We start from the raw sequence: 18,265 nt of genomic DNA, 5'->3' as shown, positions 1-18,265 counted from the left end.
TCATCTCAACTTTATACACACCGTATACGAATTTATGGTCATTGTGTTGTTGCATTGAAATCACTGTCTAAATAAAAAGCACCGAAATTTGTATAAACCAATCGTTGTTTTGATTTATCTGTGGGTATTTGTTTCATAGAGAAAACAAATAACCCACTGAGTCTGTTTCTAATATAAAACATTTGTTGAAAGCTAAAGACATAAGTTTATATGTGGATAAAATCACATCTGTACATACATATGTATGAATGTATGTGTTAAAAATCTAGTAATCGTATATTATAAAACAAAAGTTAAAAATATAAGAGATATATGATAATATAACTGTAAATAATGTGATAATAGTTATATTGAAATACGAAAATTATTCCAAAGATTTATGGTTGTAAATATATTTGGTTTTGTTTAATAAAATGTTTAGATTAAAAAAGCCGTAAAAATGTTTCATTCTTATTTACATATATTAAATGTTTCATGTTGATTTATAATAATACTTGTATTGTACAGATTTTCTAACAAAATAGATATTAATTCCACTGAGAAATCTTCTTTCTGTCCAAGACTCTTTCCAGAATCGATTATGATTACATACCACATTGCACTAAACTACAATATGTGTATGATATCCATTTGAAGTAATATTGTCTGATTAATCAAAATCACTAGTCGCAGAATCTTCATCAGACGTCTCAGAGTTTTCATCGTCACTGCTCTCTAGATTTATTACATTATCCGAAAGCTTATCTAAAATGGAATCTATTTCTACAAAAAACTTCTCATTATCATCAACCTGTCGGAAAGCATCCAGCCATATTTGCTGGTCTTCATTTACAATGAGTGTCTTTTCCTGAACGGCCCACGACAATGTTTCCAAAGTCATTTTAAATTTTTTATCAGCAATATATTCCTTTATAATACTCCAAATATTTTCAATCGGATTCAACTCTGGATGACTAGGAGGTAATCTAAGTGTGGCAAAACTACATGCATTTAATATATCATCCACTTTGTACAACTTCTTACGGGGTTTAAAGGACCGAATCAACTCATACAATTGGGGTTTTAAGAAACTATCAGAAAATGGAATCTGTCTACGGGTCAACCAGTTTATCATATCCTTTTTTTTGGATGAAGATGACGGCACTGCATCCAAAAGTTTATTATTAAGCAACGAATGTCCGACCACAACCAACGCATTCGGTGGTAAATTGGGTATCAATTGTGTTTCTATCCATTTTTCGTAATCTTCATAATGCTTTTCATCTTGTCCGTCGCTTTGTTTTTGAGAATCTTCGCAGATGAAGAGAGCGTTTGGAACAAAACCCGAAGAACTGGCAGCATACGCTATAACAAAATGAGATTTCTTTGAAGGTTTCTTCTTCTTGTTCTGTAGAGGATCAGTAGTTACATGTATGGTATTTGATAGGATGCGAGTTTCATCTAAATATACAATCGGACGGTCAGTTCGGTACATGCTAATTTTATCTAAATATTCAATGCGATTGAACCTAATATCGTGTCTCTCTATGAACATTCTCCGATTATCAAACATCTTCTTAGATTTGAAGCCTAGTTGTTTCACGACTTTCCATAAGGTCGATTTACGTCCGTTGAAACTTATGTCTTTTTGTAAATTTCCTAGTATATTCATCAAGGTTAACGATTCGTTTTTAGCCGTGCTATAATTGTGTAAACATTTTCTTATTGCTGACTTGTCATGAACTATAGTATTAGACGGTTTACTCCTGCGCCTACGCTCTTCGAAGAATGTTTTCTGAGACGATTCGCCGGACATCTGAGACCTTTTCTCCTTTAATATTCTTTTTATGGATGTAGGAGAGACACCGGTTGCATCACTGGTCCGCTTTATTGCATCCTTTATTAACATCTTATGACCGCTTCTTTCAGCGTCATCTATAGTGAAGATGTACACTTTTAAAATAAGTTCTCTAGATTGCGCGTTCAAATGCACTCCAGAGCCCAATTTCGGAATTGAAGTCATTTTGTTTGTAATGTATCTTAAATATTAGACTCGGATTATTAGCAACTCTAACAATTGATTATATCTGTCAACACAGCTCTGTTTGACAGCCAGTGATGCCAACTTAACTTGACGGAAGCCAACGCATATTTACTACGGCCATAGCTTCAAAATATTCTAACCGGTAATTGGATTATTAGTCACATTGCGGTGGTCACAAAGACAATTTTTGCAATATTAATTTTGAATACGCAATATTTGGCACTCAAGTTCTCGTTAGTATGATAGTTATCGTTAGTATGATGGACTTCTCGGCTGCCAGATGTTCCGTTATAGAGATTTTAGTGACTTTGTGACCAGTAATCACCGAACCATTCTAACCAAAGTTTAATATTATAATAATAATTCTCGCCGGTAAAACTATTCAATATCAGTAATTTATCATTTTAGCATTTGAAGGACGCCAAAACGATAAATTAACCCAACATCTATCTAAATAACTAAATAAATTATCCTGCGCTACCCACCCATGGGGTAAAAGTCGTTTAAAAAACATTTTCAGAACATATTTAATGAGAGCTTATATTAAACCAAGTGATCCTAAATTGAGCATTCTTTGGTGCAGTTTAAAATTCAGAAAGTATTTTTGACTTTAATTCATTTTGTTTTAATATTTGATTTTTTTTTTTAAACAAACTCAGTCTTATGAATCTTTTATTAAAAGTTGACTATTAGGGGGACTGAAAAGTAATCAAAAAAATATTCCCAAATTCCCTGTCTGTAAAATTTTCAAATGCAAGGAAAATGATCCTGAACTATAGACCATGGACAGCCATTCTTCAAAAATAATTCCTCGATGGTTTGAAGATGATCTGATTCCACCATTGACGTCAGGATATCGTCACCTAATTTTTGAACTCTTCTTTTCGCAGAATCTCCTTGATGTCCCTATTTCCATTTTTAAATTGTTTATACCACCAATGACACTTGCTTAATTTCAAAATATCCTCGCAAATATCGGATATTATTTTCACTGCTTCCTTTGCCTTCATTACTTGGTCTAACATAAACAGCATAAAATGACGCAAGTGCCCTTCCATAAAATGACATCCTTCCTCAGGTAGATTTTTTTTTAAACAGAAACAATAAATGTACCAATCATTACTTGTTCTAATATAAACAGCATAAAATGACGCAAGTGGCATTCCTATATTGGTTTCGACATCCTTCCTGAGGTAGATTTTGTTTTAAACAGAAACAATATATTTGCAACAATAACTTCAACATAATAACAAAACTTAAATGTTTACTGGATCGTGTCTTGACACAAACTGACTGCGAAAGAGCTCGTCGAAAAGTTTTGATTACTTTTCGGTCCCCCTAAAACCAACGACTATTTTTGTCAATGAACTTCTTTCCGGTCTTTTTTGTATGATAAGCTTTATGATTCAATATTTTTCGGATAATTTTTATTATGGAGGTTGCCTTTTTTACTTTGTACTCAAGTACTTCGGTGTTTGTCTGTTTATAAATCGATATTTTCAGGTCCCCATTATTTTAAATAAAGCTTGGGTCAATGTTTATCCTTTAACTTTATGTTACAGAAAAAAATGTAACATCGACCTAAACTACTTACACCCAATTTTTGTTTAAAAATAGCGATTAAATATTCATATAATACATGAACTGTGTAGGTTTCCAACATATTTTATTTCTTGTCGGCCAATGTATAGTTATTGGCCACTGTGACATCAATTGACGGCAAAATAAGATATTATCTTTAGTAAGTAATTAACAGCACCGTTGGCACAAAATGTTTACAGAAACTTTAAAATTTAAGTGGCCACTAATTATATGTAGAACAAATAACTGTGATATTTTCAACTATACTTTCAACATATGTATTATGAATAAATTATTGATTGATGTTAACTAAATGATCGAAAACTTTTTAAATCTCGATAAATGTACGTAAAACGTTGTCATTCATATTTAAATTTAAAAGTAGTATTGAATAACAAATTTCGTTGGAAAACAAAAACAAATGAATAAAAGTCTTAAAGCGTAATTCTTTTTTTTTTCTTTTTGCGGACGGATTTGTTGCTGAGCTTTGCAAAAGAATTATAAGAAGATTGATAAGAAAGAAGAGACAAATTTCAAAAAATCGAATACAATATCGAATTCGCACAAAAAGGTACGATTTAACGTAATCACATTTCCTCTCGCCAAACAGTCTAGACCAGCGTTTGTTAACATTTTTTGGACCGTAGCCCCCTTTTGCGTTTAATATTTTTATGTGCCTCCCTCCATATTTTCTCGAGAAAAATTGAAAGATAATTTAATTTAGTGTGCTCTTTGTGCCTGATGTAAGCTAGCTCTGGAAATATACTCGCTATTTCAGTGATTGACTTTTTTGCGATTCGATATCAATATCAATTACATTCACACTAAATTGATCAATCACCCAATCGGGAATTTTAGATTTATAATATCATTAAATCTAACTTGCATATCCTCATGAAGCTGTTTCAAATGTTAAATATATTATATAATAAATATGTAAATTGTATTAAATCACGTCGTCCAATATTTATTTGCAAAATATTGAGCTTTCCAAGAAAAGCAATAATTACATTTTTACACACTATGGGATAGCAAAATTTTCCTTTTTTGTTTAACAAATTAAATTTCTCCAATATATGTATCTGAAAAATAAAAAAAAAAAAAAAAAATTACTATTCTTGTAAATAACAAAAATTCTATTAATAACTGGCTTACCTCGATAAAATAAACGAATTTTTGTTATTAATCCACAAGAATAGTAGAAATATGATTTTTCTAAGTGGAATTTTATTTAATTCTCATATAAAGATAATTTAATATATTATACCTATTAATTCAATTCAGATTCGTGTAAATACGAGTAAACACTAGTACGAGCTTTTTGCTCGCAATTTTACCGATTTAAAGTTCAGCACACTGGATGACTACTTAGAGAGATTTGAAAGCTGAAAAGTACTACAAATGGAAGATAAAATACCCGACTATAGATTCCAATATTCATTTTGAATAGAAAATTGACAGATTTTGAGACATCGACCGAACAACACCAAGATAGAGAAAAATCGCGCGATTTATAAAACACATATATCTCCGAATCTCGAGCCAATCAACATTTTTTTATTACCAGATTCATGTTCACAGGGCATAGATCTATAAGAAAAGTCATATCTCGTCTCTGAACCATTTTTCGTGTCGAACAGTGTAATCAACGAGTTTTTGTGTTATAGAAAGCGCTCAAAATCCAAAAAAAAAAAAGTTTTCCTCACATACAATATCGAATTGGATTTGATTTAATGAAATTTATTGTTTTTATTTTAATATATTAAGAGACCCATGTATACACCTTCCCAACTGTATTTAAAAAATATTGGGCACATATTTTTTCAGATATGCGATAAATCCTCGATATTTGCCAACCATTGAAGCAGCCCCATCGGATGCACAAGCTAGTATATTTAGTTTGATGACAAATAAAACATTCAAGCTCTTCTTTCGATTTTATTTAAATATATTTTTTTTATAATTTTATTCTGATTGCGCCTTCCCTACAGCTCGTTATGCCTCCCCAGAAATAGTATTTTCGTTTGCGCCTCCCTTGAGAGGGTTGACCATGTTGAGAAACGCTGGCCTAGACCAGTCAATGGACATTTTTATGGAATGTATGTATGTGCTTCTGTATATTAGATCAGTATTTCCCGATATGTTTCACGTCTTGTCATATATTTTAGTTGAATCGAGTGAAACGGTAGGATACAAATTCTTATTCCAATAAATTTACCTTAAATGAAATTTATATTGTAAATTTAAGCATTTTCTATGAAAGAACGCTTTGTAATACGTTGTATGTACATACATATGTATGTACATACATTCACAGAAGTAGCTTTATAATGTTGAATCTACTTGAATTTTGTGTATTGTGTAATTAAAACTTCTCCTAAATCATTAATTATTAAAATAAGCATTATATGTATAAACTTTTGAGCAACCCTCGTATAGATTGAAGCTACAGAATTTTCTCGTTATTTCTAGCAAATTTAAATGTATAATGTATTTCGTATTTCAAAAGGAAGTCCAAATTTTCTTTTGTTATTTTAATTATCTCAACGATCAAATTTATATCCAATCGTTGTATCAAAAAAGACCGCAAAATCATTAAGAATGAGAAGAATTGTTTTGCTATGTGAAAAAATCATAAAATGAGTACACAGTGATATCTCAATTTGACCATTACCTTTTTGAGAAAAAAATTATGGTGACACATTTTTATAAGAAAATGACATGGAATTTGACGTCGGAATCGTGGTCACTTTCACTTTGATTTTCCCAGTGATTTTTTTATAATCTCATCAACACCAGAGTCTCTTTCAATGTTTTCTACCAGACAACAATAATATGTTATCGATTGATATTTCATTTGGCGAGACGCGCAGTTGAATAAGAAAGCAAGGAATACAAATAGAAAACAGCTGGAAGCAAGCTGAGTGAATAAGAAAACAAGAAAGTCGAACAGACGTTGGACAAAAGAATCACAGATAACACGAGGAAGACAGTGGATTTAAGTTGCATAATTGTAAAATTGTCCAAGGATGGACGACGATTGGAAAAGTTTTCACCTGGCCTTCGATGGTGAAAGGCTGACCTGAAAAGGCGGAAGGACCTTACTGGTCCTGAGAGACGTAGTTTTCTTTTTAAATGAGAAATATTCTTTTGTATTACGTATAGTTTTTCAAAACAACTCGTGGGAACAAACGGATTACATATTTTTATGCTCTTGACTTTGGATTTCACGAGTGTTTTTTTCAATATACTATACTTTATATGTATTCATACATATGTTACAGTAAAACTGTTATTGTCACTGAAATTATAATTTCACTAACTAAAGTAGTGAGTACGGATATTAATTAAAGCCCGCTTTAAATTTCAAAGAATTCAATACGAGGCCACCAGCTCCCCAGTATGGATATAAAAATAGAATTACAAATTCACTTCTCAATTTCAGTGAATTTGGAATTTGAATTACAACGTACAAATTCGAATTACAACTTACTATCAAAACTAACGACCTAATTTTAAATAAATTAAGCCATTTAAATAAAATAAAATAAAACAGTAACTTAGCCTGACCTAACCTAACCTTAAATAAATAAAATCAACCTAACCTAACCGTAAATAAATAAGTGTTGGCTGCTAAAATATTATATAATATTATGATGCTTCCGCATCCAGTTCCAAACAGGCGGTATCAAAAAAATCCAAATCGAAACAGACAGTGGACCATGAGGAGATTGGGAATGGACAGGATCGGGGTTGCGGGGAGGGCGTGTGAGCGTGAGTGTCGCACCACAGTGGGGATGGAGAGGAACGGGGTTGTGACATGGGGTGGCACGATTCGTATCGGCGACGCACTATTATCCAACTTTCAAAAATTATAATTTCACTAATAGGGGGCAGTGAAGATGTAATTGGATATGATTTCACTGAACTATACCCAGTGAAAATGTAACTGGTTATGATTTTACTGAAACATCAGTGAAATTATAATTTCAATATATATGTAATATATGTACTACTATACTATACACTATAACATTCTATTAATTTAATAATTGAAACGGAATTGACGAGTGCAAAACATCGAATATATATTCAGTTTGTAAGAAAAGTGTTGATCTCCTCGCAGATAGATGGTAAAATTCCAATTAGAATAGAATGTGAATGTGATGACGAAAATTTAAATAACTAGTTAGTGGAGCACAAAATTTTGGTTTGTCCTTTCCCTAAAAAAAAGAAACGGAATTTTCGCTAAAATTATCGACGCCTATAATATTAAACGGCCTTTTAGGGCGTTATGAATGTTTCGATATAGATATTTTCTTCTTCCTTTAGAGCGACCATCTGTCTGAAAGGCTCTAAATCCTGCGCCGTTCACACCGATTCTTCAGACCCCAGTTTTGTCCTTTTGAGGGTGTTTTGCAACCAAAAGAGCTTTCATCTATCCTATCCTTTCATACAATTCATGTTTCCTTTAAGAATTGTATGCAGTCTTCAGGATAGACACGTTGATGACGGATATTTGTACATAAAGATTAACATTTTTATTTGTTCGTTTTGGACCGAACGATATTGAAAAATTTAAATATCCGGAAGTTTGAAAGGCTCAGAGCGCTATTCGCAACTATTCGCAACTGCAGCTGTTTTTCGGCCGTTTGTTCGAATTTTCATGTGACCATTCATACATATGCATTAGAGTAGGTACATCGAGAATGGCGAATTTGAATTTTTCAAAATTGATCAAAATATAAAATAATATCATTATTAGTAAATATAGTAGACGTGAGAAACGATGTTTAAGGAACATCGACAATGGATTAAAGACGCGTTGATTCTGGCGTCTTTTTCTACGCGTGACAAAGTTTCAGATTTTGTTCATACCTTAGCAATGTGAAGAAACATCTCATGTGACGTTTTTTCAATGTAAAATTCTTGCATTTATATGGTGAGGTGGATTGAAAAAGATATACGTACTGCTAAAACCGAGCTTAAATTTTTATGACGTAATTTTTTTTCAAATTTTCAAGTTGACCGGAAATGGTACCTAACATTATAGGTGTTCTCTTTTTTACTAGCCTCTTTTCAGCTTGCTTTTGATTTTTTCGTCTGACAATATTTGGGTTCTTATCCACACTATTTTGTTTCGCGCACAATATACTCATAGATAGTTTGCAAAATGCAATTGAACGGTTTTTAAATATGAAAATATGCAATTGAACATTTTTTTGTTATACATTTGATTTCCCGGTGCTAGCACCGGGATCCCGGGATCGGAAATTGCTAACACCGCAATCCCGGTGCTAAAGTAATCTCCCGCAATTGAAAGCACTAAATATGACTAAATAGGTTCTGCGCATGCGCGTATAATCCGATTATAATTTCTTACATTCAATGTATGCTAGACTTGTTTAATCAATCGTTCATTATACACGAGATATAATAGATTTATATCATTTAGCTAGTTCGCGGTTTGTCTTGCATGTAGGTATTATACGTTGGATTATATTTTTTACTCTACGTCACTTTACGAGTTCGAACTAAATTTTAACAGAATATTAAACACGCTGACGGTGACTGTTCACGCATATGCGCAGAAGGCTTTGCCCCTGTCGCAGATATAGTACCTGCAAATAGCCAATAATTCGCAGATAAAGTACTTGCGAATAGCCAATAATGTTCAGATATAGTACCTGCAAATAGCCACAACCATAAATATAATGTAATTTATGCTTAGTACATATTATACATATAAAAAATGTATGTAATTACCTTTTTATAATTTTCAAATATATTCGAATATTCGAACAGCTCTTGATTTACTATTCGATATTCGAATATTCATTCGATATTAAATTCGAATTCGACGAATATTTGGGATCCCCACAGCCCCGGTTAACGTGCATCATGCATAGAGATTGTGATCGAGAAATCTCGTCTCGAGATTTCTCGAGAAATTTTGATTCTCGTTTGTCGAGAACATTTTATTGTAAAATTTCGAGATTCTCATTTCTCGAGAATATTTTATTACGAAAATTCGAGATTCTCGTATCTCGAGAAATCGTTTATTAGAATCTCGAAAATATCGAGAATATTCTTAATTTAATTTCTACATGTTTTTGCTCAATAAACTGACTGATTTGTATACTTGTTAACTCGTAAATAATTTTGTGAAGGATTTTAATATGCATAGATGGTCAGTATTTTAATTATTTGTCCGTTAAGTTATTATTCGGTCATCATATAAGTACATATACACATGTTACAACGAAATCGCACCATTTGTATGTTACATACATATATGTATGTGCATGTCACTAGTGCGAAAGTAATCGGTTATGATATCACTAAAACGCTAGTGAAAATATATTTTCACTGACAATATGACCCCACTTAACACACATAAAACAAAGATTTTTGATTTATTATTTATTTATTCGAGTATTTGTTCCTTAGATATTAATCAAAAACACGGGCAAAGCCGGGTAGCTTTTTTACATATTGTTGTTATTACTATTTTAAATTACTTTTGTATATTTTTATTTTATTTTCATGCCTTCTTTTATAATATTTTTTTTATATAATTTTACTTTTTTGTCTATTCAATGTTCTACATATTGTATCTCTCTATATCTTTCTTTCGTCATGTCTTTAATAAAGTTGTAAGCCCCTGATATAATGTACATATGTAGTGTTTGTGTCTTTTTGATTTTTGTATGTTGTCAAGTTTATATGCTAAAAAAATCAATTCAAAATATTAAAAAAAAAAATTATACTTTCTCGAGAATTTTCGAGAATCTCGAGAAACAAAACACGAAAATCACGAATTCTTGAGATTCAAATATTTCGAGAAAATAAGATTCTCAAATCTCGAGATTCAAATATTCCAAGAAAAGGAGATTCTCGAATCTCGAGAATCATAAAAAGTCGAGAAATCACAACCTCTAATCATGCACGAGCGTGTTATTTTTTTTTTCATCATCATCTTCACGCGCATACTTTTCAGCGTGCGTGAAGCGACGGATAGAAAGCTGCACACGCCGAAATGGGGGGGGGGGGGCGAGGGGTCTTAGTGCAAGCGAGGGTAGAGGGGTGGGGTCGTCGGAGCTTTCCGAGGAGGGGAGGGGGGGAGGGGTGAGAGTCCGCGTGCACCGAGTACTCGCGGGGGAGGGATGGGTGGAGGGGTGTCGTGGAAGTGGATGGGGTGGGGGCGAGGGGGTGACGTTGCCGGTGCGCGCACGTGCGCTCCCGCTCGATAACCGGCGACGGCGCGCCGCTCAGTCCGAAGCGGCACTCGCCGCGGTAGCACGTGTTTACCGCACCGTTAACACGCTGCGTTGCCGGCCACAACACCCCACGTACGTGTCAACACGACTGCGCACGCGCACCCCTCCTGAAATACACACACCCCCCCCCCCCCCCACACACAGCGCCACAGTTTGTTTATAACGCCTTCTTAAGCGACTCCTTCCACGGTTGCCATGTTTGTTGTGTGTTTTTCCCACACCCCCTTCCGTGCGCAAACTCGCACCCCTACCACTTCACCACCCCCCCAATCCTCCCGTCCTTCACTCCGAAAAAAAAACAAAATAAATAAAATTCGCAAGATCGAATCTCGCGCTGTTTTTCACCGCGGCTAGTGCAGTGTTGTACGAGTGTGAATTATGCGAAGGGTTGTTTTCAGTGTGTGGAGGGGGGGGGGGGTGGGTCGGCGGGGGGCGGAGTCGCGCGCCGCCCGTATTGATCGGTGTCGGCGCACCGACCACCCCCCCCCTCTATCCCTACCCCCGCCGCCCCCCTCGCCTGAATTTTGTTGTTATTAATGTCTCTAATGTGTGTGAAACGCATTCGCGAAGGTGAAGTGTGCTTTTCCGACGTGGAAATTCGGCGGTCGCTTTTCCGCCAGGCGAAAGCTCCGTGCTGGGAAAGCGCGACTGCAGCGCCGCCGTTCGGCCGCTAATGTCATTCGACGCTTCATTCACGTGCGAATTTTCAGCGTTTGTCAAATCGAAAGTCAAGGCGATTTTTTTTCGCACCAGCTAGCTACTCGGACTGGATATATGTCGGGACGAGGTTTTGATGTGTTTTGTGAAGAATTTTGACTAGACGTTCGTTTTACGGAGATATACATTGTTAGGTTTAATGTATGTAAGGTTTTATGTTTAACTATGTATATAAGGTTTGGGTGGTACAATCCGTGATGATAGATTTAATAAAAAAATAAATGAATATATTCGATTAGATTTAAATAAAATGTGTACTTTTAGATTAGACGTTTGTTTTACGGAGATATAATATATAATTTCGAAAGAGACTTTATAAGGTTTAAGGTACTAATGTAACTATGTAAGGTTTGGGTGGTAGAATCCGTGACGTTAAATTTAATAAAGAAATAAATTAATATATTCAAATGGATTTAAATAATACAATACTATTCAAATAAATTTAATAAAATGTTTACTATTAGATTAGACATGTTTAAGCGGCTTATATTACAAATACCAGTAATATAATATTTACTTGTTCGATCACACGAAAGGGCTAAATATGTATATATGTACATTGTGGGTCTAATTATTTTGAAAATGACATTTTAATTTGTATTATAAATGGATTTTATTTATCGTTACGACAATCTTAACTATACATTTCAATTAAAATCGTCTGGGAGAGTGACCAATTAATCTTTGGGTGGATCGTTGTATACATACATATATTTTTTTCCTAAACAGAATGTGCCACAGGCAAAGTTTTACTCTTCTGATAATCGGAAAACTCGATATTTTTGAATTATCGAATTTGTTGCAAGTTAGAGCTTTGATATTGTTAATTGCACAAGCTGGACCCCCTGTCGAGCTGATCTGGTTCATTCTGAGCCCTTAAAAATGATTGAATTCGTCTGTGAAATTATTTTCATGGTTCTCATTCTTATTGATAGTTTAGAGAGCATTACCACTGAGCGTACAGGAATTGATAAGCTAGTTACGACTACATATTTCGATGACAATTTGATTGTTCTAATTCAATATGTATCAAAGATTTTGAATTAAAAATCATGCAGAAGAGATTCAACTGGGACTGGCTATTTTTTTGACAGTCGTGACTTCAGTAGCATAGTTACCTCATAGCAAAGTCATGCAAAGCATGACAGCCCAGCTTGACAGGTGGTCCAAAGTTATATATTCATTGTTACAGTACATATAATTCAACATTGTCGAAAATATCGAAATATCGAAAGTAAGAAAAACTACTCTAATCATACACCTGTACGTACATATTATATTATTTTTCATAGATCCAGAAATGATCCAAGCAACAATTTGGGCTCGCATCGTTGCAGACCGAAAAAGGCCATTTGAGTTGAAGTGGGATAATTAATCATATAACGCCATTTTTAAAAAGAATGTCAATTGTAAATACATCCATAAGACTCATCACTAAATTTTGCAAACCTTAAATCGAGAAATATGAATTTTTAAAATATAGTTCTTTGTAAATATGTATCAACAAATAATTTGAATTATTTCATTTCATATTTTTAAAATTCAGGTTAAGGGGGGGGGGCGTTAGGGGGCCATAGATAAATGCTGCATGAGTGCCCAAAATCCCTAGCTACAATATATTATTATGTATCTGTACGTATAAGAAAAACTGTTATACTAAAAATATATATGATCCTTCATCTAATTTTTTGTTTATAAAATTTCTTATGATACAAGTAATTAATCATGATTTTTTTGTTGTTGGAAAACTACTCATAGGGGCACTTTTTTACATCGATTAAAATAATTTGCTCACTATACTGTGATATATATGTGATAGTAATATATAGTATACATAAAAAATCATGTAGTTGCAGTTGTCATGAAATTACGCGCGTATTCAATCACGAGTTAAGTATCGAAGTGTTGGACATTTGACTTTTCCGTGCGTTCACGTATGTATGTAATGCGTGATGATTATTTTTATACCGCTATTTTTACACAGTGATCGTCTAATAAACAGTATGTGTCTATTATTGAAGTCATCCAGCGTCCGTTCTGTCACCGTATCGATCGTCTACATACATACATACATACATATGTTCATTTCGTAATTGCCGCATCAAATCAGGCTAGTACATATGTACATACGTATACAGAACACACCGTAACAGGTAAAAGGTTAACGGATGCGACTTTTTTGCGCAATCGATTCGATAGACACCAGCCTCGTCGAGTCGGATGCGAATTGCGGCTCTCGGGGTAATTAACCGTCGTAAATCAGTCGAATTCCGATGATAGATTATCATCATCTATGAAACCGGTAGCTCGATCTGTGAAGATAACGCGCGCCCGTTTCGTTTTCCTAGAGTTTTTAACCGGGGCGTTCAAATTAATTCGACTTTTTGTTGTATTTCGAGAATTCTCGACGTCGCGTAAATCAAACACTTTTTTTTTTTAATCTGGTCGTTGAGATTAATTTTCGTTTCGTTTGAACGCTGCTTATTATTAGTGAGTGTGGGCAATCAATGGACGGATTAGTGATCCGAATACGGAACCTCATTTATAATTGTCCAATTGTAGTGTAAAGTTGCAATTGGCAAAGTTCGCTGATGGTGTTAAAGTTCATTAGAGGTAATCTTGCAAGAAGCTTTCGTCTGAGAGTGCTTCTAGTGCATTTGAAGCGTGTCGGTGTACATGGATCGAATTCTAACTGAAACCTGTATTTACATAAATAATGGGTGAAATTCTCATATGTTAAAAAAAAATCATGCTTTCATTCACAAATATTAATAAAATACTTGGGTATATTTCATTTAACGTCTACAATAGCTGTTAATGAAATATTCGCAAAAGGGTACTTCTTTCAAGGATTTTATTTATTTAATTTATTTAATATACTTGGGGGAGGCGGCAAAGCCGATAGACCCAAGGGGTTTGATCAAATTATACATATTTGCAAATTAAATGAGAAAAATAAAATACATTAAAAAATACAATATTAAAATAAAAATAAGAGAGCAACAAAAAAAGCAGAAATACGATTTTGGGAAAGAAGAATTACAGAAATCCTTTGTATGAATTAAAATATAATACAATTTAATTCTATACTAGTGGATCGGTGCTTGAAAATGTGAGTTTGTAGAAAAAAATAGGGCCGTGAAATATGTATGTATGTATATATATGTATTTATTTTGTCTGTGTTAGTTTTAAATGTATGAAAAACACGTTCGACTGCGCGCACGCATCGCGGTTGTCTGTGGCCACATCCCCATCAGAGCTCGCGCCGTGTCTCGCGCTGTCTCACTCGCTCTGCCGGTTTATCTCGAATAATTCCACGATATGTGAAATGCGCTCTTGATTCAAATATGAAAAATAATTAATATCGTATATCATAATTATCAGATACAATACAATTAATATGCATAAGAATTTTATACAATGCGAATTCATACAAACATCCACAGACACATGGATGTATGCATTTTATAATCAAATTGGCGAATCCCAAGACGCTGACTAGCTTGAGATTCGCAAGATAGATAGGAAAGGAAATGACAATATTTACAGAAATCGTTTTAATGAAAATCAGAAAAATTGGCAAAATCTGATAAGAAACGATCGACCTGGAGTCGGAAACCAAGGTCTGGCCAGCAGCGAGACTCGAGCCCGTGACCACTCTGCTCGAAAGTATAATATGCTAACCACTAGTCCACGCCGCTGGTTATGTTTATGTATGTACATATGATAGAACCGAATGATTGAAATATACATACATATATAACTTATCGTAGTTTGTATTTTGACACATAAAAGGGCATGGTATTCTTATAGACACTTTTTCTTAATCCTTTTCGATAGTACTACAGTCCCTATCCGATGTCTAGTCATGATTCTTGCACAGTTGGGATCTGTTTTTACAAACCTCCTTTACGTTTTTTGTTTCGTGTTGATTTTTTGACTGTCAGTTAACTGTTTCGGTGGTAACCGGTCACGGCGTCCCGCGGAAGTCGCCCGCTCCGACGAATAAATTAATTGGTCAATTTGGTGCAGTGACCATTGCTCCAGTGTCACCACTCTTTACGCCGGTGTCAACTGTAAGGCATTGTCCACTGATGCTGTCTGTCTGTTGTGGCTACCGTGAATCTGCCGTCAGCGTACCGTGACGTTGCACAATTCAGGGATACAATTTGTGGGTCCTCGTACTTCTGTACAGAGCACTGCCTCCCTCCAAAACCGTACCCAGAAGATGCGATTCGTCCGCTTCATTGAACAACGAACTTAAATGTAATACGTAGTAAAGTGTTTAGTTCACGGTTCGTGGTGCTATATATCAAGATACAGTAATTTATTAGGTCGATGTTTGGTTTAGCTCGCGATGGTTGTTAACCCCTTGCGCCGTAAGTATAATTCGGTTGGCTAACCACGTGGAATAGCCTCTCTCGCCAGGACTGTCCTCTCGCTACTCAACATATCATTATGTATTCCTCTTCTCGTTTAACTTGAACCAGTTAGGTGCCCCCGGACACTATACTTGACAGGCATTACACGCTATCACCACTCTTTAACTTTATTATATCATCGAAATTATATGCCTAACTTGGTGCGCACGACCCAACGCCCAAAAGGTAGTCGACGATTGATTATATATACATTTTTTTTATAATTTGGAATTTTAAAAGATTTTTTTTTTGGGGCTCGTCCGAGCTTAAAATGCGTCAGCTATTTCTCAACGTGGCCGCAATTTATTATCGCTATCGTGTGGGGGGGGGGGGGGGGTTGGTTTTGGAGTATGGAGAGGGAGGTTTGAAGTTCGTCGGTCTTTTGGGAATCGCAACTCTAGGGGATTGATGAGGCCCGTTAACCGCGGATTTATATCGCCGTTGGCGACCTTCACCACTGCCACAATTGATGGATAAAGTGAGGTAGGTGTCGAGTGTCAAATTGACACTTGTCACCGGAAGAAAATCTCCTATTGTCGATCCGTATCCACCGGATTCAATACTCGCACTATGTCCCGTTTTGATTGATGATCATGTGCCACATTTTGTTGTGACGCCACTAAAAACGGATGACCTTATACATACATACTGTGTATTAAATACCTACATAGATATCGGATTTGGATCGTAGCGCAAATGAATAATGAATTGTATAATCATTTTGGGAAAAATATAAAGCATTCACGCACATAATTCGATTCTGCTACAATCTAAATTCGATCTCCAGTATACATATGATGGCTCACAATAGCGGCAATCGAAAGTGATTAATATTATCGGTAATGCAGGAAAAAGTTTCTGATCTGCAGATCTGCTGATTTGCCAGTTTAAATAAAATAAAACCTGAACAATGGCGGTTAAAAGGGGGAGGAGTGTAGTACTCTTTATCGCGAATGTGTTTTTGTTCGCTGAAATTCTTAAATCGAGAGATGAGTATGTCCGATACGAGCCCAAATTACGACGGCCGTATCTGCGGACGATCGCAGGCTGCTAATGGACCTCTCCCCTCTGCTCCTCGACGACGACCTATCTCCAAGATCTATCCTGGCGAGTCCTGACCGATTCGAATTCAACCATCTGTTGTTGTCAGTGGTGATATTCATTCGCGCGCGTTTTCACCGGATTTGTGATTTCGAGTCGGTGATTTGTTTATTCCGTGACTCTTCGATTCATATCTGACGTGACCGTTGTGGGATAAAATATTGTTATCGGGATACCAGTTTTGGGACCCTGTCCATTGTGTAAATATTGTATAAAAATTCCCTACCCATATTTGGGCAGGGTGGGTCGTCTCTCTCTCTGTCTCTCGTCGCGTGCCCCTGAACTGGCGCATTGCGTGCAGCAGACAATAGACCCGCTGCACTTGCTATTGCAGTCTACTATGCGCACCCTCTGGATGCGCATCCATTCTTCTTATTTCTGTTGAATGTTTATATATGTACGTATATATAGTATAATATAAAACGGCGATGACTGCTACATACAATGGAGCGGTACGTGCCAAATGACGCATAGTTTCGGATTAGGCGAAATCTATTGCCTTCGGATATTTCCAGTCGTTTCGTGTGCTCGTTTGGGAATCTCGTAAAATGGGGGTATTTTTCTTCTGGGTGTAGTTTTCGGCGTTGAATAATTAGTGAATATACTTTCGACCGTCTTTATGCCTCTCTCTCTCTTTCTCTTGAAGTGTTAGTTATCTAATGTAGCACGTGGGACTGTTTAGGCGTTTCGGACGACCTCCGAGGGATTACTCCCTCGCCGTGTGAATAATCCCCACTTCAACCCTTCGGTTGCTGTCTGTCTGGTTTTATTAAATCGCGAAAATTTGTAGTACGGTCGTCTCGTTGAATTTTCGAGGGGATGTTTTGCCCCAATTTATACCGTCCCAAAATTAAACAAATCGTTCAAGTATAATGGATTGCTTTGGACAACTTCCGCTTGGCATTTAACGTTTTCATACGTATTCGATATTCATATGTCGCTCGATCGTACCTACATATATACATACATAGTTACGGTGAGAGGTGAGGAGTATCGCAGTCAAGATAAAAAACAATCTGTTGAGTTTCATTGTGCAAAATATCAATTTAGTAATGTTGAATTGAATAGAAGTGTTAATACATAGTTCACATTTCAACCGTCCGTAGCATTCTTCACACTCGTTTTTTTTCTTTCAATAAAC

At 35.4% G+C, this 18,265-nt stretch overlaps 2 protein-coding genes across 2 annotated transcripts in view; one reads left to right on the top strand and one right to left on the bottom strand.

Annotated features, from left to right (window-relative positions):
• Positions 1-649: 649 nt before the first annotated feature.
• LOC143910829 (uncharacterized) lies at positions 650-2,002 on the bottom strand. The gene has a single exon (XM_077429425.1). It carries the CDS (start codon positions 2,000-2,002, stop codon positions 650-652), a length of 1,353 nt encoding a protein of 450 aa, XP_077285551.1.
• Positions 2,003-10,876: 8,874 nt separating this feature from the next.
• Positions 10,877-18,265, top strand: part of CadN (neural cadherin) — a 527,291-nt gene continuing 519,902 nt past the window's right edge. Inside the window, exon 1 of the mRNA XM_077429937.1 lies at positions 10,877-10,956. The gene's annotated coding sequence lies outside the window, so the exon portion shown is untranslated. The remainder of the gene's footprint in view (positions 10,957-18,265) is intronic.

Source organism: Arctopsyche grandis, chromosome 4 (assembly GCF_051622035.1).
Source record: "Arctopsyche grandis isolate Sample6627 chromosome 4, ASM5162203v2, whole genome shotgun sequence".
NCBI classification, from domain to species: Eukaryota; Metazoa; Arthropoda; class Insecta; order Trichoptera; family Hydropsychidae; genus Arctopsyche; species Arctopsyche grandis.
The sequence above is the reverse complement of the archived record's forward strand: the minus strand, read 5'-3'. Positions and strand labels throughout refer to the sequence as shown.

Bases quoted from the DNA above. Each gene is read 5' to 3' on its own strand.
- LOC143910829 (XM_077429425.1), bottom strand. From the start codon at position 2,002: ATGACTTCAATTCCGAAATTGGGCTCTGGAGTGCATTTGAACGCGCAA.